Raw genomic sequence first — 22,301 nt, forward strand, 5'->3', positions numbered from 1 at the left:
CACACAAAAAAAACCTGGCTGTGTAACCTTGGGCTAGTTACTTAACCCCAACTGCTTTAAAAAAAAAAAAAGCAATCTAAAACTATTTCTTTCCAAGGTAAATAACCTTAAACTTTTAGCTGATACCCCAAGCTCCTTAATAAATTATCTAATTTGTTTAATAGCCCTAGTGTCTGATACCTAGCAGTTATAAGCACCTCTGAGGAAGATTTGTTACATACCCCTTTGTACATTATTTGTTCTATCTTTTGGATTTGGGCTTTTCTGGTACAGTTGTAATTTCCATTTTTGTAGTCTGTGAGTACCAGAATGCAATTGTAATGAATTACTTTTTAACTAACCTGGTAAGTGAACATAAATATTATTTATATCCATCAGATGCCAATAAAAGGATGTTTCCTTAAAATTACTTCCTAACTTCTGTATGCCTTTCCTTTCAGTAAGTAAATCTTCAATGCAAAGAATTTTTCTGCCCCTACATACCTCTGTATAGACCTTAAGAATTTTTTAAAGCAACGTCTGCATTTTTTCTGCAAACCTTCCAGAGAACAATGTGTGTATAAGTTTATTGCAATTTTTACACGTATAATACTCATAGTACTCCTCATGAACTCCATGTTAAGAGTGTTGAAAATAGATTCTCTAAGCTCTTCCAATAAGAGAAATTAACAACCCACCATTCTGAGTTACTATTCTTCCTACTGTAAGCTTTTATTTATTCCTACTACCTAACAACATTTGGAATCTTGTATATATTCACATATTTAATATAAACTCCTCTGCTTACCATCTGCAGCCCTCCTTAGTCTAGCTACAGTCTCTACTTTCCAAGCTGATCACATAGTATGATACTTATCAAGTATTCTATGCTTTCACCATGCTGGTTAACTGCTGTTTCCTTTAAAAGACATTCCAACATCTCCAACATCAATGTCTCTGCATGCTGGGAATGTGCTTTCTTATCTTCATCTCTTGGAACCCCCAGTTCCCTTCAGGAGGTCCTTACTGATTCTCATTAGTCTCACCCTCCAACCCCTTGCTAAAATCAATACATATTTATTTCCCATATTTACATGTACTTATATTTATATATGTGTTTATATCCTGTGTTTGCTTATATGTTAACATGTAGCATAGCTACAGTAGATCACAAGTTTCTTGGGGGCAAAGGCTGTCTCATTTTTGTATCTGTATCCCTAGTACTTGGTCTAATAAATGCTTACTGATTGACTGAAAAATAATATGGTAGTTAAATTAACACAATCTCTCCACCTGTTTCACTTCTAAGTGTAGACAACCCCTTGACTACTATAGAAAAAGATTACTCCTACTCACAAAGTTTAAACCTACCAGTTCATAATTATCAGCTGAACATTCCACAGCCAAACCTTCCTTAACCCAAACCACATGAGTGCTTCCCTCTAGCGGTAAAAATATAAGCTGCTGGAGTCAAAGTTTCCCAGAAGAAATCCATCTCTCCTCATGAAAATAGGGATTTAAGAAGCTGGGAATAGGAAAGGGAAGTTTGCAAACTGGAAATGAGTCTCCCCCCAGCCCCCTAGCAAAGTCGTTAAAAGATCAAGCAATGTGGGCTGTTTCAGGTTAGACACAGAAGTAAATTGTTCCTATTGCTTCATTTTACAGGAGTCATTTATCTAAATTTTAAAAAATACTCTTCTCCAGATAACAAATATTAAGCTCCATCTTGCCTGAGGGCCACAGCTGTGATGACCAAAATTAGAACTTCCAGATAAGAGAATAATTTCCATAAAACCAAAGGACTGATGGGACTTTGTATTTGCTCTTTCTTTCCTGTGATTCCAAACAGCACAAGACTCTAACCCTGTAATGAGTGATTCCCTGAGGATCACCAATTTTTAAGGTAAGGAAGTCATTATGACCTTCTCTGATGCTGCATTTAATATTCTGCACAATTCTTAGCATGAATATCTTCCTAACATTTCATCTGAATCATCCTGGTACAATTTTAGGCCATTGCCTTTACTTCTGTCCCTAATGGACAAGAGCTCCTCCTTCCTGGGTCACTGCATTTCAAGAACAGAAGAAATAACTAAGGCAAAGTGGTCAGTCTCAGGTAGCATTACAGAAATAATTCAAAGACAAAAGATTCTTTCCAGGCTGATATGGCCCTGTGCTTGTATGGATAGCATCTGACACTGAAGGTTAGCTAGCATGCTGAAGACATTTCTCACATTCAAAGCACGATGCTGGCTTTAACAATTTGGAATTATGCCCAAGCAGTAAATAAACTGTGACTACTCTTTAATCTACTTATATGACTATATATCCCACAGAGATCAAAGAAGAGGAAAAGGGCCCAGATCCTTAAAAATATTTACAAGTAGCTCTTTTTGTAGTAACAAAGAACTAGAAACTAAGGTGATGTCCATCAACTGGAAAACAGCTAGATATTATGGTATACAACTGACCAACAAAGACCATGATTCTAGAGAACTGATGAAGAACCATGCTATGTACTTCCCATGAGAGAGGTGACAGACTCAGGATTTTGAACAAGACATTTAAAAAAAATTTAATATATCTATATCAGATATATTTTTTGTCCTTTTTTTTGTATCCCAAGCACTTACAGTGCCTGGCACATAGTAGATGCTTAATAAATACTAGTTTACTTATTGACTGGACACAGCAAATGTGAAAATTTGTTTTACATGACTATAAATATTTTGCTATTAAGAGTTTTCCCCTCTAATGATGAGAAGGGTGGAAAGGAAAGAAAATTATTTTTGTTAATTGAAAAAAATAACATTTAAGTAAAAAAAAACAACCAGGCTGGCTAGGTGGCGCAGTGAATAGAGCACTGGCCCTGGAGTCAGGAGAACCCGAGTTCAAATCCGGCCTCAGATACTTAACACAAAACCAGTCATGTGACCTTGGGCAAGTCACTTAACCCCAACTGCCCTACCTTCCCCCTCCGAAAAGTCAAAAAAACAAAAAACCCTCTGGCTTTAAGAAAAAAAAATAAAGAGCATACATTTTCCCTGAGGGCAAAGTGACATGTGTACTATATCAGTGTCTGGGAGAATAGTGAAGAGAACAGCATATGTACTACCCCCATATGACTAGGCCAGCTTTGGGGAAATTTTCCTATTCCAATAGAAGGTTCTTATCCTAGCAACCTGGAAGACAGAGCAAATAATCAATATAGTAGAAGGTCAGCAATACAGTAGAAAACTTCCTTCCTCCTAATGACCAGCCCTCTGAACTCTCCAGAACTAAGAATGGCAGCCTGGTCTGCTAGGACCACGATGTCAAAGGCTCACCCCCAGCTCTGTTGCGATCTTCTGCCACTCCAAGTAATTGTACTTTGCTGCAATCTCTTGAAGACGTTTGGTCTCTTCCTCAACCCATGCTTGCTTGTTGATGCTTGGGTGTTCACAGTTCTGCCAGAATTTCCTAATCTCATGAGCACTTCGGCTGCCTTCAAACTGCACCAAGACAGAAAGGCTATTTGTATAACATGGCCAAATTAATCTTTATGCCTTTAACACATTCACACTTGTGCACATGTGTGGATTAATAATAATTGGAATAATAAAAAGGAAGTTAACATAGACAGTTTTCATTTTTTTTCAGAGGACTACAACCCCAGTCTTCTGTATGGTATTAATAAACAGAGGTATCTGTTGCAGAGTTAATTACTATATAAGCTGTTTAGCCCAGCACAGAGAAAAAGCAACATTGCATTTCAACAACACAGACAAAAAATGTGGTTCTATATAGTTATTTAATAAATGCATGGTATGGGTTAGGAAAGAGACTAGGCGGGGCGGCCAGGTAGCACAGTGAGTAAGAGCACTGGCCCCAGTGTCGGGATAACATGTGGATCGAATCCAAGCTCAGACACTTATTACCCACCCAGAAACACCTGGCTGTGTAACCTCGAGCAAGTTACTTAACCCCAATTGCTTAGGGGCGGCCAGGTTGAGGCTCAGCAAGTAAGAGGACCGGCTCCAGTGTTGGGATGACCTGGGGATCAAATCCGGGCTCCAACACTTAGCACCATACCTAGAAATAACTGGCCATGTAACCTGGAGCAAGTTACTTAACCCCGATTGCTCAAAAAAAAAAAAAAAGAGAGACTAGGCAAAAGGCCAGAGCTAAATAGAAAATCTGACCTTCAAACACAAAACACAAGGGAAGCATAAAAAGGTAAACATGAAAGAGAATCATAAGGTACGAAATAAGGTTAACATGTGTACCATTCCATATGGGAAGATGACACATGCATCTTCTAAGAACTTTATCATTATTAGGACAGTTAGAATGATTCTATGTAGAAAGAATGTGGGAGTTAGTCAATTATGGTGAGATGATGTAAAAAAAAAATGGGTGAGAAAGAGGGATGCCCTTGGAAGGAGAAGGAAGAGGAAGAATGGGTAAAATTACCTCACATAAAAGAGGCACACAAGGAATAGCTTTTATAGCGTAAATGAAAATGGGAGGGGAAGAGGACAGGCAATGGTTGAATCTCACTCACATCTAAATTGGTTCAAAAAGGCAAAATACATATACGTACTCATAAGATTCATTTTCCTGAGTTCAAATCTGGTCTCAGACTAGCTCTGTGACCTCAGGTAAGTCACTTAACCCTGTTTGACTCAGTTCATCTGTAAAATGAGCTGGAGAAAGAAATGGCAAAACACTACAGTATCTTTGCCAAGAAAAACCCAAATGGGGTCAGAAAGAGTAGCACACAACTGAAAAACGACTGAAAAATATGGAAATATGTTTTGAATGATCTCACAAGTAAAATAAAAAATAAACTGTTTTGCCTTCTCAAGGAGGAGGGAAGGCTGGAGGAAAAAATTTGGAACTCAAAATGTAAAAAAAAATTATTATTCAAAAAATTTTTACATGTAATAGAGAAATATTTAATCAAATGAAAATAAATTTTTCTTAAAAAAAGAGAGACTAGGCAAAGGAAAATGTCACCACACTACAGGAGAAAAATTCAAAGCTCATGTTCTAGTGATATTGGGTCAGGACTATCACACATGCAAATGAAAGACAGCATATTTTCATAATCTGAATCCACCAACAGCAACACGACCAAACTTCCCTAGTTCTCCATGACACGATGTTATATTTGATCCCAGGGTGGCTTAAGTTACGTATCTACTCACATTAATGTTGGAGATCTTCTCCCAATCTCGCTCATCCAGTCTGTCCCCCAACAAAGACTCTTCTGGTAGCTGACTAGAGCAGGGAACAACGGCAACATCGTTAATTCTGGCTTATCTATCACTATTATCTATTACAGGTAAAGAAGTGAAGGCATAGTCAAGTCTCATCTCACTTGATGTCCTCAATTTCCTTCTCAGTGTTCTTTATTTGCTTCTCCAAGATCTGCTTCTCCATTGAGTTGCTGACTTTGTCAAGTTTTTGGTTTAAGTATTCGAGCCTGTTGAAGAATTAGACAATATGATGAAATGAGATTGAAATGAAGGCACTGACAAACTATGTTGTAACTTCTCTGACAGAGGTTACTTCCTTATGCCATCATATACTTTGTGGAATCACGTGATCTCCAAGTTGGAAAGGATCTCACAGATCATCTAGTCTAGCTGTTCCCAGTATGGTCCCCAAGACATTTTCAGGAGGCCTGTGAGGTCAAAACTATTTTCATAGTAATTCTAATATGTACCTGTATGAGGCCAGATTTTCTTCATACAGTTCAATCAAAACAACATACTGTTAAGAGACTGAATGCAAAAGCAGATATGCTAAATCTAGCTGTCTTCTGTTTAAGCCAGATATTGGAGAGATATGCAAAAATATGTAAAACAATGCTAATCTTTTCATTAAAATTTTTCAGTTTTGTAAAATACAGTTTTTTATATAAAAAGTGTTATTTGTGTTAACATGTAATGGGTTGATTAGTTATTTTTAAATGAATTAAATATTTTTAAAATGAGTTTTAATTGCTTTTTTTTGGAGGGCAACTGGAGTTAAGTAACTTGCCCAAGGTTACACAGCTAGTTTTTTTTTTTTTGTGTGTGTGTGTGGGTGTTAAGTGTCTGAGGCTGGAACTGAACTCGAGTCCTCCTGACTCCGGTGCCAGTGCTTTACTCACTGTGCCACCTAGCCACTCCAGAGTTTTAATTTCTAATATGGTAGCTACAACAGATAAAACACATAAATGAAAGCTTTTTGGGGTCTTCAATATTTTTGAAAGGGTAAAGGGTTCTAAGACCAAAAATTTTGAGAATCATTAATCTAGTCTAACATATACTTGAAGCATGAATGGCCTCCCCTATATCCACTAGCCTCTATGTGCCAATGATTAAACAAGGTCACAGAGTTTCTCTAGGGCAGGGTAAGAATTGGGCTACTTTTTAAAAATCTGTAGCTGCTAGCTGAAGTAAACTATAATTTTCAATTCAAAATACCTAAGATGTCAAAATTAAGTCCTTTCCATTACCATATTTCAACAGTTAACTTTTGACTATTCTAAGTCACAAGAACTGACGGGAGACGTAAATTCGACCTGAGGTATAACCGTACTTGAAGGTAGGATGTGCGTCTTCTAGCTTGGACTTCAACTTCCAAACTAGACTGAAAAGATATCCATTCACCATTTTATTTTTCTGATGTCAAACTTCCCACAAAGGGTTGCACAGAGTAAAAACCAACACTTCTAACAATTGTTTAAATGCTACAAGAATATAGTCTTTAAGAGTTGGCTAGGCACAGGACCAAAGTATCAATCTAGTCATTCCAGCTGGTTTTTAACCATAACATGGTCTTTATGGTATATGAGTCTATAATGTGAAACATGAGAATTTTTCCCTTTTCCCAAGCACTACACTTACCTTACACTTGAAACTAATTTCCCATATTTACACTGATCACAAGCATTTCTTCAAAAGATTAGTTATATCAAGTCATACAAAACCATTATGGGATAAGAAATATGAATCAGATGAATAGCAAATTCCTTTGTGTCCTTTAGAGACCATCAAAAGAATCAGATAAGGTAATCAATGATATAAACATTCAGTAATCATCTAAATTAATAGATAATATTAAGTTATTATAATTATATTATTTATAATTACATAATTTTTATTATACATAATATATAAGTATTAACATATTATATATAATTATAATATTAGATAATAGATAACATCTAAATTAATAGATAGGTAAACAATCAGTGATCTAAAAACTGGCTGAAAACTAAACAAATACCTTACTTTAATAACTTGGGTTGGAGCAAACGTTGCAGATGGTCACTCATCACTGATTTTCTAAGTAAAGTCTTTTCCCAAGTTTTCCCTGGAAAAAAAACAGCATTATGTGTTTGGGCAATGGCTGTGAAAAAGGTGAGCTGATGGGAATAGGTTAGGAGGTCTCACCCCAGCCCTTTACCATTTATATCATTAGGCCAGAGTTTCAAAATTATGCTTTTCTTGAAGTATGAATCTCCCTCACCAAAGCAGGAAGAGACTAACTGAAAATAAAAAAAAGAAACAGAAATAATACTAGAACCACACTACTTTATTTCTTCCAGGTCCTGCCGTAAATCCATTACTGCAAGGGCTCTGGCAATTGTGGGAAAGGCAGGAAGTGAATTTAGAGGTTAGTAAGAAATGTGACTGTGCAGCTAGGTGATACAGTGGATGGAATGCTGGGCCTAAAGTTGGAAAACTTGTCTTCCTGAGTTCAAAGCTGGGCTCATATATTGACTAGCTGTGTGTCCCTGGGCAAGTCACTTAACCCTATTTGTCTCATTTCCTCATCTGTAAAATGAATTGGGGAAAGAAATGGCACTCAGTATCTTCACCAAGGAAACCCCAAATGGGAGTACAAAGTGTTGGACACAAATGAAAACGCTGAACAGAACAACAAAAACATGACTGGGCTAAGAGTACCTGCACAGCTACAAGTAAAAGTATGTTTACAACTGCAGTGGTGTCCCGTAAGGGTCACGTCACTAATCAGCTTGAGCCAAAGCTCCAAAGAAAAACTTCAAGGAAGAGAACTAGTAGCATTGGTCTATTGGTGAAAGTAAAGGTTAAGCCTAGTTCAGTCCCCAAGTGACCCAAGTTCTTACATTTGGTCACAATCAGTTCTTCAAAAGACTTGATGCCCTGTGTTGCCTTTTGCCGAGTATCTTCATTGGCTGGAGGTCCCTGTTGGAAAATATAGCATAGGTCAGTACTAACCTAAGGAGTCAATACAGGTACAACTCAGGACCCCAAGCTAATGGTCAGTTCCCCTTCATTTGAGATGTCACAGGAGGTAACAGTAACTGCTTTTCTCAAAAGCAAACCTACAGTTTAACTTTCCCAAGCCAGTGGAGATGCCTCCATTATTTAGTTCCACTTAAGTAACACAGAGCATTTGGAGTGGATTAGCTAAAACATTCCTACACAGCCCAACTAGGTTATGGCTGCTTTTTTATGAAACTATTGATTCTTGTTACTAAGATTCTCTGAATCCTTGTTCACTGGATAGGCACTATTTCACTCTAAGTGATTACATGAAAAGGTCTTAGCCTAAAAGGGCCAGGGTCTCCCACTGCATCCTGGGTCATGTCCAGTCATCCTAATCAATATCTGGTCACTGGATCCAGATGGCCCTAGAGAAGAAAGTGAGGCTGGTGACCTTGCACTCAAATCAAAGTCAACTGCAAGTCATGTCATCATTTTCCTGATGCCATGGTCCTTTTCAAAAACAAAGGACAAACATAACAACTAAGATTCCCAAACTCTAGATAAGCTAATCACCACTGTCATTCGATTTTACAGGTAAAACATGTTCCAGGCAAGTTATTCACAAATAGCAGTTCTAAAGTTGCATTAACATTGGGAACACTTGGCTACTAAGGTAACTTAAAACATGTATGTGTAACATTTTTAAGGTGAAACGAAGAGCTACACAGAATTTCAACATGATCATTAATGGAGATGAATTAAAGGATATTTACATACAATAATGTTATTAAAAGAAAGAATTTATAAAATCCAAATTCTTTTCAAAGCCACACAAAAGGCACAAGTCACTTACAATTCCTGTGACTTTATCCTTGAAGTATGGTTTCATAAAATGCCCCACAAATACATTTGAAGGGAGGCTCTTTCCATCTTTGGTCTTCGGGGTTTTGGAACCAGCCAGATCCCACATGACTTCTTCCTGTGACATAGACATAGATGGAAATTGCTCAAAGTAGTTAATACAAAATCATTGGGACCAATCAAAACCGCTCTTGGGACCTTGTAAGAAATTCATCAGTATTTATTTAGTACTTACTCCATGCCAGGTACTGGGGATACAAATACGATGAAACAATTCATGCTCTTAATAAGCTTACATTCTAACAGGGGAGACAACAATTACATAAATAAATATATAGAAAACAAGTATAGGGAGATTGAATACAAATAAATATAAAGTAGCCCTATACAAAGTGGTTTGATAGAGTGCAGCACTGGCAGTTAAGATTAAGAAGGCTTAGTTAGAAGGTGATGCTTGAACTGAGCTTTGAAGAGAAGGATTCAACAAGGTAGTGGTGATGAGGGAGCTGCATTCCAGGAATGAAGAAAGGAGATGGAATAGTGGGAAGGACAGAGAGGCCATTTTGGCTGGATTGCAGTGGATATAAGGAGACTGGACATGGTGGTATTATGAGAGCGGTGTCAAGTTGTGAAGGGGTTTTAATAGAGGAGTTTACAGTTGATCCCAGAGGAAATAGGAAGCCACTGGTTTTAATAGAGGAGCTTACAGTTGATCCTAGAAGAAATAGGAAGCCACTGGAATTTATTGAGCAAGGGTCAGAAAATCATTTTGGCAGTTGTGAGGAAGATAAACTGAAATGGGAAGAGACTTGAAGCAGGGTGACCAATTAGGAGGCAGTCTCAATAACCTAGGCAAGAGGTAATAAGGGGCTAAACTAAGGTGTTAACTGTATGGGTATAGAGAAGAAGTAAGAACTGAAACATGTCATGGAAGCAGAAACAGCAAGATTTGATAACTGAATGGATATGAGGAAAGGGGGTGAGGAATCAAAGAAAATATCAAGATTAGTAACTGGGGAAAGGGAAGAATGATGACACCTTTGACAGAAACAAGGAAGTCTAAAAGATTAAGTGAGCTTGGGCACAAAGGTAATGAGTTCTGTATTGAACATGTAGTTTAAAAAATCCAACAGGTAACTAACTGGTGACACAGGATTGAAGCTTGGGAACAGATTGACACTGGACAGTGCTAGGCATCACTGGCATGCAGAGATCTTTTTAAGCAACATGACTGGTACTATCAAATACAATTGTACTGGTAAGTATGGAAAAGACTGGAGATGGTTTCACTTAGCTTAAAACTATCTGCAAAGTCAGGAATGCACCCGCCCGCCCGCCATCAGCAGCCATACCTGCTGCTCTTTATTCTGAGCCAGCAGCACATCAATTTCTGCTATTTTCTCTTGAAGGACTTCTTGATATACCATGTTCAACTGCAAACAGGTCTCTGGGTTTTTGGGAAGGGCCTGGTCCTTTGAGTCATCATCTTCATCGCTTTCTCCCCAACTTTCATCCTCCTAATTAAAAGCAGAAAATCATGTGCAGGAAAATGAAATATGTTTCTCCTCTGAACTCTCTAGTCCCAACTTCTGACAAGCTCCTCTTCCTGAATCAAATTAATACCCTATTTTTCCTTCTGTGGTTGCTTTTGTTAGTGGGATTTTAAAGAGCCAGTCTTTAACCTGAGAATGAGGAAACATCAGGCCAGAGACAAAGAGCCAGTAATCAGGGAGCAGTTTAATTAATCAGTTTCATTATGAGGAGCAGATTTGCAAATTGGGAATTCTCCTGATCAGAATTCCACCTTGCTGAAGTGAAGACAGAGATCATATACATAAACCACAAGTGGGAAGGAAGAAGGGAAGGTGGATCACAAACAATCATTTCCCATGATAAACTCCCAAATGGAAGCCAATACAACAATTGTGGAGTACTGTAGGAGCAATATTGCACTAATTCTTGGGAGTCATTACTTGGTAGGTCACAGGACCAGAGTTCTGTGACAGGAATAGGTTCTACAGTCTTTGATTTGATTCATTTAAGGTACTACACAGGCACAAGAATGAGAGCACTGTCAAGGTTTGATTGATCATTTCAAGCTGCATGGTAAGTCGGGCTCACAAGAGAGGCAATTTTGAAAAACCTAATGTATTAGAATATTCATTACACATATCATATCAATTATTATAAAAATCACAATTCCCTTCACACTTTCTATAACTGTTTCATATAGCAGTGCCTTAAGACATGTCTCATAGTGAATGTATTCAGCCTACTCTTAAAAAAATCACAGACTCTCAGAAATGGAAATGACCTGACATTTCATCTAATTCAATCCCCACCCAAAGCATGAATCCCTTCCATAATATATTTTATAAGTGACCATCTAATTTCTATCAGAATACCTCTGTGATGCTTCCTCCTCCCAAGAAGTGATTAAATTAATTTCCCAGTAGCTGTAACCACAGATTTCAAAATATTCTCAACACAGCAGGTCACGTAGTCCAACCCCTAACAGGCAGACCAATCCAAATTTTAAATGGGCTAGAAGTCAGAGACCTTAGTGTAGCATTCTAGCCCGACAACAGCTGTGTTTTTTGGTTAAGCCATGCTCGTTATCACCTGTAACACAGGTTGCCAAATACAAACTTGGAGTTAGTTCACATACTGCCCAAATTTTAAAATGACACAAATGCAACTTAACAGGTTGTTGTATTCATCCTTATAAATTGACCTTGGTTTCACAATAAATTAAACAAGAGATAACAAAAACATTGAAGCTGAAAAGTACTTCCCACTTCAGGAATGAAAGGATATTTATAGTGAGACACAGGACACTTTGGCCCTCCTGGGAAAATACTGGAATTCTAAGTATTTTAAAGATGCTGACTTACTGAAATCTGAAGATTCTTTCTCCTATTTCATTCATCCCATGATCTCCCAAAAACATTTACATCTGCACAAATTCTCCCTCCCTGATGATTCCTGACAAGCCCAAGCTGATCCCACAACACTCTGCCTCTTTCCTGTCTAATGACCCAGAGGATATCATTATTTGATGAGTGGGTAAGGCAGTTAGGTTACCATAGGAACGTATTCATCCCAGTCGTCATCTCCCAGAGAATCTGTTAGGAATGCAAGTAAAGAGTTTAGGTGAATGAATCGTGAAAACATGACATACTGCAAAGTAATACGCCTTACTTGGATAAGGTATTTTTCTACACCCCCTCTTCATGCATTTTTTTAAAAATTTATACATATAGTAGAATTACATCATGATCACAGGCATAGTTAACTCTTCAAGGGCAGGGACATGTCTAATTTATTCTATGAATCCCCAGTACTTAGCAAGTGCTCTGTATAATAACAGGTATCTAACACAAGTTTGGGGGGTAGCTAAGTAGCTGAATGGATAGAGTGCTGAGCCTAGAGTCAGGAAGATTCCTCTTCCTGAGTTCAAATCTGGTCTCAGACACTTACTAGCTGTTTAGCCATGGGCAAGTCACTTAATCCCATTTGCCTCAGTTTCCTCATCTGTAAAATAAGCTAGAGAAGAAAATGGTAAACCACTCTAGTGCCAAGAACACCCCAAGATGGGGTCTTGGAAAGTTGAACACAACTAAAACAACTGAGCAACAACAAAATACAAACTGCATCAATCAATTAGCAAGCAACTAGTGAAAAAACAAACACAATATTCCAGTAACTGTACAAAATGCTAACGATACAAAGACAAATGTTAAAAAAGAGTCCCTACATTCAAGAAGTTTACATTTCTTTAGGGGGAATAAGCAAAATGAATAAAAGGTGTTTGGGGAGTACACTAGCAGGTGGCTGGGCAAAAAGAAGAAATCAGGAAAGGAATCATGAAGTGGATGCCTGAGCTAAGTCTTAAAGGAAACCAGGGATTCAAGAGGCAGAGATAAAGAAGAAATATATTCAAAGCTAGAGGACAGTGTAAAGGTGTAGAGACAGGAAGTGAAGCATCACAAGTACAGAGGCCTGCTAAGGCCAATAATATATAGATTACAGAGTACATATTGAGAGGGTGTGTGTGTGTGTGTGTGTGTGTGTGTGTGTGTGTACTACAAAACTAGGAATAAGCCAGGTTATAAAGACCTTTAAATGTCAGGAATTTATAGTTGATCCTACAGGTAAAAAGGAACTACTCCTGGAGTTGATTGTGTAGAAGGAGTGATAGAAACCCATGCTTTAGAAAATCATTTTGGCGACTGTGATAGACTGGAGGGGAGGACATGAAGCAAGAAGACCAACCAGAAGACCACTTTAATAGTCCAGGCATGAGGTAATAAGGGTCTGAAATAAAGTGGTAGCTTTCGAGTAGAAAGAAAGAGACATATTCAATTGTTGTGAGGAGAAATGATAAAATTTAGCAACCAACATATCTGATTAAGTGAGAGAGAGCTAGGATTTATTTATATAGTGCTTAAAGTTTACAAAGCACTTTTATTCATGTTATCTCATTTGATCCTCACAATAACCCTGTGAGGAAAGTGTTATTGTTTCAATTTTACAGAAGAGGAAACAGAAGAGGAACATTAAGTGAACAACTTGTCTGAGGTCACAGTAAACATTTGAACTCTGGTCTTCCCGACCCCCAAGTCCAATATTCTATCTACTTAGCCACCTAGGTTACATACTGGTGAATTGAATTACAAACTCCTGTAATCAGCAAAGGTCTTATGTTATAGAGCTCACTCCTGTGACAAGTGGTATGAGGGTTTGCTCACAGCAGGCACTCAATATACAGGCTAACTGACGGGCAAAACCTACATGATTTTCTATTATCCTTTAATAGTGAAGGGATCTGCTCAGTAAGGACAACTTGGGCATAGAACTACCTTATTAACCTTATTAGGTTCAATTCCTAAAGCCTTCTAGGTACAAACAGCAATGATCAATAATCCCATTCCTAAGAAAAGAGGAACAATTTCTCTTTTCTTTTTTTCCCCTTGGTTGAACGATGTAGTGACAGTAAATAGAAATGGCTATTAAATTTGAAAACATCTGTTATCAAGGTCATCCATAGCCAAAGCATGGGATTTTTTTTAAATTAAAAAATGATCTAAGATTCCACAATCATAGTTTAAAAGCAATCTGTCCAAAAGTAATCACAAAGACAGATTTATTTGAAAACCCAAAGGAAGCTCTCAAGTTTGTACCCTGAAGATGAGTATCACAGTGTGGTACTGTAGAAAAATTTAGTCAGAAGAACTGGATTCAAATCCCAGACCTGCCACATACTACCTGTGACCTTAGGCACTTAACTTCTTTGCCCTAGTTTCCTCAACTGTAAAATGACAGGCTTGGTATAGATAGTCTTTAAGGTTCTTCAAAGGTCTAAATCTATAAGCCTATGATTTATGATGCTGCTAGGTGGTACAGTGGATAGAATACTGGGTCTGGAATCAGGAAAACCCCTCTTCTCAAGTTTAAATCCAGCCTCAGACATTTACTACCTGTGTGACCCTGAGCAAAGTTACTTAACCCTACTTGCTTCAGTTTCCTCATCCGTAAAATAAGTTGGAGAAGGACATGGCAAACCACTCCAGTATCTTTGCCAAGAAAACCCCAAATAAGGGTCCAAAGAGTCAAATGTGACTAAAATCACTGAATAACAACAAATGATCTATGACAAGAAGAAAGTCAGATATAAACTCACCTGCTTCTGAATCAGAATCAAGATTCGAATCAGAGACGACGACCTCAATTGTTGCAATGTTAGGATCCAAAATCCTTTCTAGATTCTTGATTTGTTTTGTGATCTTCTCTCTCTCTGCATCTAAATCCATATCTGACATAACTTTGGCCTGCCCCAAAAATATAATAGGCATTAATATTAACATAAGGTCCAATTAATTTCTTAATCTGAGATGAATGTGGCTAAAGTACATTTTTAGATGGGACAACTTTAACAATGACTCTCCATTATTTTGCATAAAAAAATTAAAACTTAGTTTAACACCATTATCAACAAACTGTAAGGGGCGGCCAGGTGGCTCAGCAAGTAAGAGCACCGGCTCCAGTGTCGGGATGACCTGGATCAAATCTGGGCTCAGGTACTCAGCACCACACCCAGAAATGACTGGCCGTGTAACCTTGAGCAAGTTACTTAACCCCAATTGCTTTAAAAAAAAAATTGTAACAATGTGGTCCCTACCTACTTTAAACTTAATTCAATATTTCAAGGGTTTACTGATTTCATCAGTGTGACTATTCCCTTCAGTCAAACAGAACACAACCCCTCTGTGATAGTAGTCTTTGAAAACTGCAATCCACTAATGCACCGTTGAGTTTTGAATTGGTCTAACCATTATGGGAAACAATTTGGAACTATGTGTCTTATGTGCATGGGCACATTTGACCCAGGGATACCACTACTAGGCTCATGCCCCAAAGAGATCAAAGAAAGAAAAAGGCTTATATTTATAAAAAAATATTTATAGTAGCTCATTTTGTAGGAGTAAAAACTGGAAGCTAAGTGGGTTCCCATCAGCTAGAGAATGGCTAAATAAATTATGGCATTTGAATGTAATGGAATATTATTGTGCCATGATGACAAAATGGATAGTTCTAAAAAAAAGCTGAAAGTCCTATATATGAACTAATTCAAAATAAAGTGAGCCGAATGAGGACAATAACTACTTTATAAAGAAAAACCCTGAAAAATTTGAGAACACTGATCAATACAATGACAATTGTCTAGAGGACTGAAGATGAAGCTTACTCTCCACCTCCTGCCTTAGAGCTGATGGGCTAAAGATGCAGAATGAGATATATATTTTTGGACACCGACAATGTAGAAATTGGTTTTGCTTGAGTGTCCATATTTGTTAGGAGGATTATTTTTCTTCCTCTAAAGTTTTTTTTTTTCTCCCTCTAAAAAGTTTGTTTAGGGGTGGCTAGGTGGCGCAGTGAATAGAGCACCAGCACTGGAGTCAGGAGGGCCTGAGTCTGATCCAGCCTCAGACACTTAACACACACACACAAAAAGAAACCTAGTTGTGTGACCTTGGGCAAGTTACTTAACCCCAATTGCCCTCCAAAAAGCAAAAAAAAAAAAAAATTAAAATTGTTGAAAGTAAAAAACCAAATCATCATATGGCCAGCCCAGTGATGAGCCACTCCAAACTTAACAAGGCTGGTCCTTGGACAACAGATATAGTCCTTTTTGCCAGGCTTATAGTCTAAGATTTTGGAGCTTTTTCCAAATGTCACATATGCTGTTAAACTCAAAATAGGTATTTTTAAAATGAACTTTTCAATTTTTTTTAGATTCAGACCTGTTGTTTTTTTCTATGTGGGAAGCTCCCAATATGGAAACTTCATGCACTAATGTAAATATGTAATTAATGAAATCAGAGATGTGCCTAGAACACTGAGTAAATACATGACTTGCTCATGATTACAAAGACAGTATGTATCAGAGGTGACACCAAGTCATCCTGACTCCAAAGCTGGCCTTCTTTCCCCTCTCTGTGCCACATGGACTCTGTGAATGTAGGTAACAGCAAACTGTACACAATTTATTGTAGGCAAGTAAAAAAGAATGTTTTATTTTGAACCATGTATATTGAACACCTGATAAAGAACCCCAGTAGCAAAATTATCTACAGCTTCATCTTCATTTTCCACTGCTCCCTTCCCACTAACTTAGCATAAGGAGTTACTTAGCATAGTAGCTGCTGGTTCAAGTGATAATAAGCAGGGTTCATTTTGTTCCTGCACTTAGCCATAGTCCACTGACTACGCCCTTAAGTCCAGTCACAGACTGACCCACCTAACTCAGGTCACAGAATGTACCCCTAATAGCCATCTTACAAATGGAGAATTAAGGGAACTGGATCAGACTTTAGTGTAGCCTGTCTCCACCCTAAAGTAAGAATTCAAAATACACGTCTTGCTGGTAGACTAATGACATCTTTCCATCCACCACTCTGAATCTGTGGCCCTGCCTCCAACTCCAGGAAATATGTTACTCCTCTCAGGTTAAGCATTCACTTCTATAATCTTACCACCATGCTGCCCACTCAAGCCTTGACTGATACTACCACCCTCTCAGTCTCCACTTCCCTCCAACTGGAGAGTGGAATATCAAACTCCTATCAAAGTCTTCCTTCACAGATGGCAAAAACTCAACTTTTTTGGCTTACCCCATTTTGCATCTGCTCCTCTGTGTGGTTTCAACATGAGGCAACAAGATGCTCCAAGCTGGGTACCTACCCCATGGGGCCCTCCCTCCCACTTTTCCTGCCTCTATTTGTGTGTAGTGTCCCTCCATTATACTGTAAGCCCCTTGAGGGCAGAGAATGTCTTTCTTTTTTTAATATCCCAAGCACTTACTTAGCACAGGGCTTGGCACATAGTAGAAGCTTAACAACTGTTTAATGAATTGGATTAGAAAAGAAATGGTCAGTTGAATCCAACCCATTATTAGTTCTGTACAAAAAGTAACTTCTTTTAATGACATTTGGTCTCTCTCCAAGTTCTTCCAAAATCAACACGATGAATATATAGACTTTAAACTCCCTTTAGGTAAAGATTATATGTTATCTTCCAATGTCACATAAACAGAAAGAATTGAATAAACTTTTACTGAAAAGACCCATCTTTGGTTTTCCCAAGGAACAGAAAAAACACTCAACCATAATCAGTGCTATCAGAATCCCAATATCCTACAGTGACTCACAACAGGGGCTTGGACTTCTGTTATTACCCCTAGATATTACACAATACTTTTCTGTACCTTTCCTAAAGACTGTTTTTTGGATCTGACTTGTGATTTCACTGATATAGGAAGTGAAATTCCAAGTGAAAAAACTCAATCTACCAATGCAGATAGGAAGCTGGCCTGCAATTTATACTACTAAAAATCTGCCTGGGACACAGAGAGGTTAGGTAATTTGCCCAGTATCATACAACTAGTAATAATATATCAGAGATGGGACTTGAACCCTGGTCTTCTTGATTCCTGGGTCAGCTCTCTATTTACTAAGCCAAGCTGCCTTCCAAGGATTTATCTGATTCTGCCCAATTTTATATTATTGTGTATTTGTGAGTCTAATCTAACCTACTGAACTGTAAATAAGCTCTATGAGCAAAGGACATTAGGGGGAAAAATAAGAAAATCTAGTCACTGCCTTAATAAAGCTAACAACATAATAAAGAACATCAACAAATGACTTAACTATAGTAGAGTCAAAGGAGGGTGGGACTTAGGAGTCAGATGTGTATTCCAGTGCCAACCTTAAGTAGTTGTGTGGCCTTGGTCAAACTGTCTTCTCTTTCAGCCTCAGTTTCACTGTCCCCAAAAAGGGGATAATATTTACTCCTTGACCTCCCAGGTCAGTAAAGTGAGATAACAGATGTGAGCATGCTTTGTAATTGTAAGGTACTTCATAAATGAGCTGTTAATTTGCATTTACTATAAGTTTTTAAAATACTAATAATTAAAAAAAATTTAAACTGGAAGTATTTCCTTATAGAAAATATCACAGAACTAAATTAAACATTACATGGGTATCTCCATGTTCATTAAATTTTTTTTTAATAAAAAGGTTTCATAGTTCATCCACTTCCTTAAGAGCAGAGACTGTTACATTTTCATATTTTTAACCTCAGCACTTACCACAGGGCCTGGCACAGAGTAGGTGCTCAAAAATGCTACTTGATTGAAATGAGCGGAAAAAGTATATGGACTAAACGCCCCCAGGCTAAACATTGTGGTGAGCTATTATTGAGAAGGGAACAAATGTAACTGCAAGAACTGTGTCCTAGGAGTCAGGAGTCCCACACACTAGCCCTGATTCCCCTACTTCAGACAAGTAACTACTCTAATATGGGTCTGTGTTAACTTATGTAAAAAGGACCCACAGGCCTGGGTCTTCTCTCACTCCATACTTTCCCTCTTGGTGAACTCATTAGTTCCCACAGATTCAAAGATCAATTCTACTCAAATCAGATTTATTTATACAACCCTAATCTCTCTCCTGACCTCCATTCTCACATCTTCAACTGACTATTGGACTTCTCAAAATAAATGTCCTGTAAACAGGCTCTCAACGGGCCACAAACTGAACTCATTTCTTTCCCCTCAAAAGATCTCCCTCTTCCTAACTTACTACTACTGTGGAGAGCATCATTATCTTACTAGTCACCAAGGCTCACAATCTAGGTGTCATTACTCCTCTTACATATCATAACCAATCTACTGCCAAGTCCTCTCTACATTGGTACCTTCTCTCCTTTGACTGCCATCAGCAAGGTGCAGCCTCTTATTACCTCATGCCTAGAATTACAATGGGTGATCAGCCTTCCACAAGTCTCTCATCACTCCAGCCCATCTGCCACTTAGCTCTCAAAGTGATCTTCCTAAACTGCAGGTCTAACTATATCACCACTTCTCCTCCTCTCCATTCAATAAACAACAGAAGGCTCCCAATTACAAGATCAAATATAAAATCCTGTTCAGCTTTTAAAGCCCTTCGTTAACCTTGCCCCTTCCTACATTTTCTGTCTCCCTACTCCTCCTACTTTACTATCTAAGGACACTGGCCTTGCTATTTTTATCACAAGACACTTCATCTTTCTACTGTGAGAAACAGGCTTATGGAGATCACAGGAATTCCCAGGCAAAGTCAGGCAGTTAGCCCAAAAGAGCTTCCACTGTCTACTGCTTCCCAGATCACATGCCCTCAGGAAGATCCCCGTGAGACCCATCCTCACTGAAAGAACTCAGAAATAGAGTGAGCCGAGGAAGGTGTTTATTTTGCTTCTGGCAAGGAAGCAGAGGTGGTGCTCACTAGGAACACCCACACAGATACAGAAGCAGGCACTCCAGCTTAAACAGTTCTACCATTCCTGCCAGAGTTAGGGTTGTTTACATTCTTCATTACCCTACATTCCCTCCTTATGCAGATTACATAGGTGTGGTATCAAGGAGTGAAGCCCTCAGGTTCAAACCTGTCAGTTCAAACCTGGATGGTGGTCCCATCCCAACTTTTCTAGTCCCCCAGGTCAGGATGACCATAGTCTTGGTTAAGTGAGCTTCACCCCCAGCTCACCAGTGTTAATTATCTCCCAATAATATCTGTGGGAGCAAAACATCTCCTCACACTATTGCTGGAGTTTTCGATGCCGGCTCCCTGAGCTCCCTTTTTGACTCAGCCTTTCTTTAAGTGTCAATCAAAACCTTACCTTTTGCAAGCAGCCCAGGCTGATTTCCCTTAATTCTACTGATGCTCCTCGGTAGATTATCTCGGAGCTATCCTGTCTATCTCATTTTTACATAGCGGTTTTCTCCTCCCGTTAGGACTGTGAGCTTCTTGAGGGCAGGACAAGAACGGTTTTTGTCTTTCTCTGTACCCCAAGTGCTTGGCACACAGAAGGCGTTTATAAATGCTTGATGATTTTACTTGACTGGTTAAATTAAATCAAGGTAGGGGGTCATGCCACACTTCTTTATGTTCCTTACCCATGAAAAAGACAATGTAACTCATAGTTGTCTAGAACCTTAAGGTTTAGAAACTGCTTTCCTTTCGACCCTGCGAGGTGGGTAATACAAATATCATCCTGCAGATGAGGAAACTGAAGCTCAGAGTCACATTAGATAAGTAAGCTGAACCACAGGGAATCTTGGGTTCGAGTTCTGGCTTTATTTGCATGTGACTTAGGGCAAATCTCTCCCCTCCAAGTATTTTATTGGGCCGTAAGTTACCCCCAACCTCCATCTCAGGCCTCATTCCTCCTCTCCGCCTGAGCTTCCCCCTCCTCTTCACTTCGCAATTTACCCACCCCAAACATTTATTCTGCTTCGGTCGTCCTCCCATCTCCCTTCAAGGTCCCCTCCCCCCCTTCCCGTCTCACACCCATCCACTCCCGCCACCTAGAAGCGCCGCTGCTCACCTTCCAGCTCCAGACGAGCCCGAGGAACGAGCCTGGTTAACTGTCTTCCGGCTTTGAGCGGAAGCCGCTCCACGTCCCCTCTCACTTACCGGAAGACCCGCCCCCGGCCTCGGAGGGGCTGGGCTAACGTCCGCGTGACCCTGGGATTCTAGGGAGGAGGAGGGAACTTGGACGCCTAGAGCTGGTAGGGACTTAAGACGACCCTGCCCCAAAGAAGAGCCTGTTCTTTTCACCCAGGGAGGACCCCGTCCCCGGTCAACCGCCGCTCAGACTCCCCCCACCCTCTCCAGGACGGCGGCTTCCCATCGCAGCGGGGCGTGCGCCACGTGAATCCCCAGCGCCCGGGAGGTCGCGTGTGTCCTCGTGCCTGACACACTGGTCACTTGAGGCCTCGTAGGGCGGGCGGCAGAGTTGGCCCCAAGTCCATGAGACTTTTCAGTGCCTGTCTGGTCTGTGACATCCCTTGGATGTGTTGCCGGGGGCACGGCACTTTCCCTTTCTCTGTTTAGGGCTCCAAGTTCTGGAGCAAGTGCTGACTTAATCGGTCCTGGGCTTCTCCTTCTGCGGGAGCTGCCCCGAACCACTGAAATCACGATCCGGACTGCCCCCCCTGAATGTGAGGAGAGCCTTCTTCACAAGCCTGTGAGATCAGGAAGCAGAGCTTCCCTTAATACTGATGAAGAAACGCTCTCAGTCACACAGTCAGTGTGCAGCTGGGTCAGTCAGGTCGTCCGCTCGGAAGCCTAACCTCCCACAGCACTCCCTTGGCTAATCTCAGGCTTCTGGGATTGGAAGGCGGAGAGGGGGCGGGAAAATAACGACACTTAAATACTGGAGGAACTATAATTTCAGTAGTTTGGGTACTACTATTCCTTTAGCAACAAAGAGTGTAACCATCATATAATTTAGTAGTCTTGGGGAGCTGCTGTGGCTGAAAAATTATTCACCCCGCAGCCACTCTTGTTGATGAGCCTCTTCAAATTGAACTGGATCGGTGCTGAAACTGGAGACTTGTAGTCCATCACTGGGCCCATATCCCCAACGCTTACCAGCTTGATAAAACTGCTTTCACCGATGCTACAGCCTTCAAGAACCCAGGATCACCCCCATGCCATTCACGATGAATCATTACAGTCAGACTTTAGTGGAGAGAGGAAAATGTGGAAAGGTTAACAAAATGTAGGGAGGCTTGGAGTGTTTAAAAAATATTAATACTAATACTATACTCTGAGACTTAGGCCTAACTCTTCTAAAAATTATTTAATTCAACATTATATCTGAGTCTTTTCTAGTTTGGAGAGATATCCA

The 22,301-nt window shown here is 39.5% G+C and overlaps 1 protein-coding gene and 1 long non-coding RNA gene across 2 annotated transcripts in view; one reads left to right on the forward strand and one right to left on the reverse strand.

Moving 5' to 3' along the window:
• LOC138147044 (uncharacterized) overlaps positions 1–5,438 on the forward strand; it is a 38,108-nt gene extending 32,670 nt beyond the window's left edge. The window contains exons 2-3 of the long non-coding RNA XR_011164687.1: positions 1,829–1,882; positions 5,306–5,438. This is a non-coding gene — a long non-coding RNA (uncharacterized lncRNA). The remainder of the gene's footprint in view (positions 1–1,828; positions 1,883–5,305) is intronic.
• Positions 1–21,866, reverse strand: part of SNAPC4 (small nuclear RNA activating complex polypeptide 4) — a 50,038-nt gene extending 28,172 nt beyond the window's left edge. The window contains exons 1-10 of the mRNA XM_069069189.1: positions 20,994–21,866; positions 14,752–14,899; positions 12,153–12,193; positions 10,421–10,585; positions 9,061–9,186; positions 8,105–8,183; positions 7,245–7,326; positions 5,342–5,446; positions 5,169–5,241; positions 3,306–3,470 (exon numbers count right to left, since the gene is read on the reverse strand). Of these exons, the coding sequence (XP_068925290.1) occupies positions 3,306–3,470; positions 5,169–5,241; positions 5,342–5,446; positions 7,245–7,326; positions 8,105–8,183; positions 9,061–9,186; positions 10,421–10,585; positions 12,153–12,193; positions 14,752–14,890 (975 nt within the window). The 5' untranslated portion in view covers positions 14,891–14,899; positions 20,994–21,866. The remainder of the gene's footprint in view (positions 1–3,305; positions 3,471–5,168; positions 5,242–5,341; positions 5,447–7,244; positions 7,327–8,104; positions 8,184–9,060; positions 9,187–10,420; positions 10,586–12,152; positions 12,194–14,751; positions 14,900–20,993) is intronic.
• Positions 21,867–22,301: the final 435 nt, after the last annotated feature.

Source organism: Petaurus breviceps, unplaced genomic scaffold (assembly GCF_028583685.1).
Source record: "Petaurus breviceps papuanus isolate PSGF00001 unplaced genomic scaffold, PetGlider_PUasm1.0 90779, whole genome shotgun sequence".
In the NCBI taxonomy this organism is placed as follows: domain Eukaryota; kingdom Metazoa; phylum Chordata; class Mammalia; order Diprotodontia; family Petauridae; genus Petaurus; species Petaurus breviceps.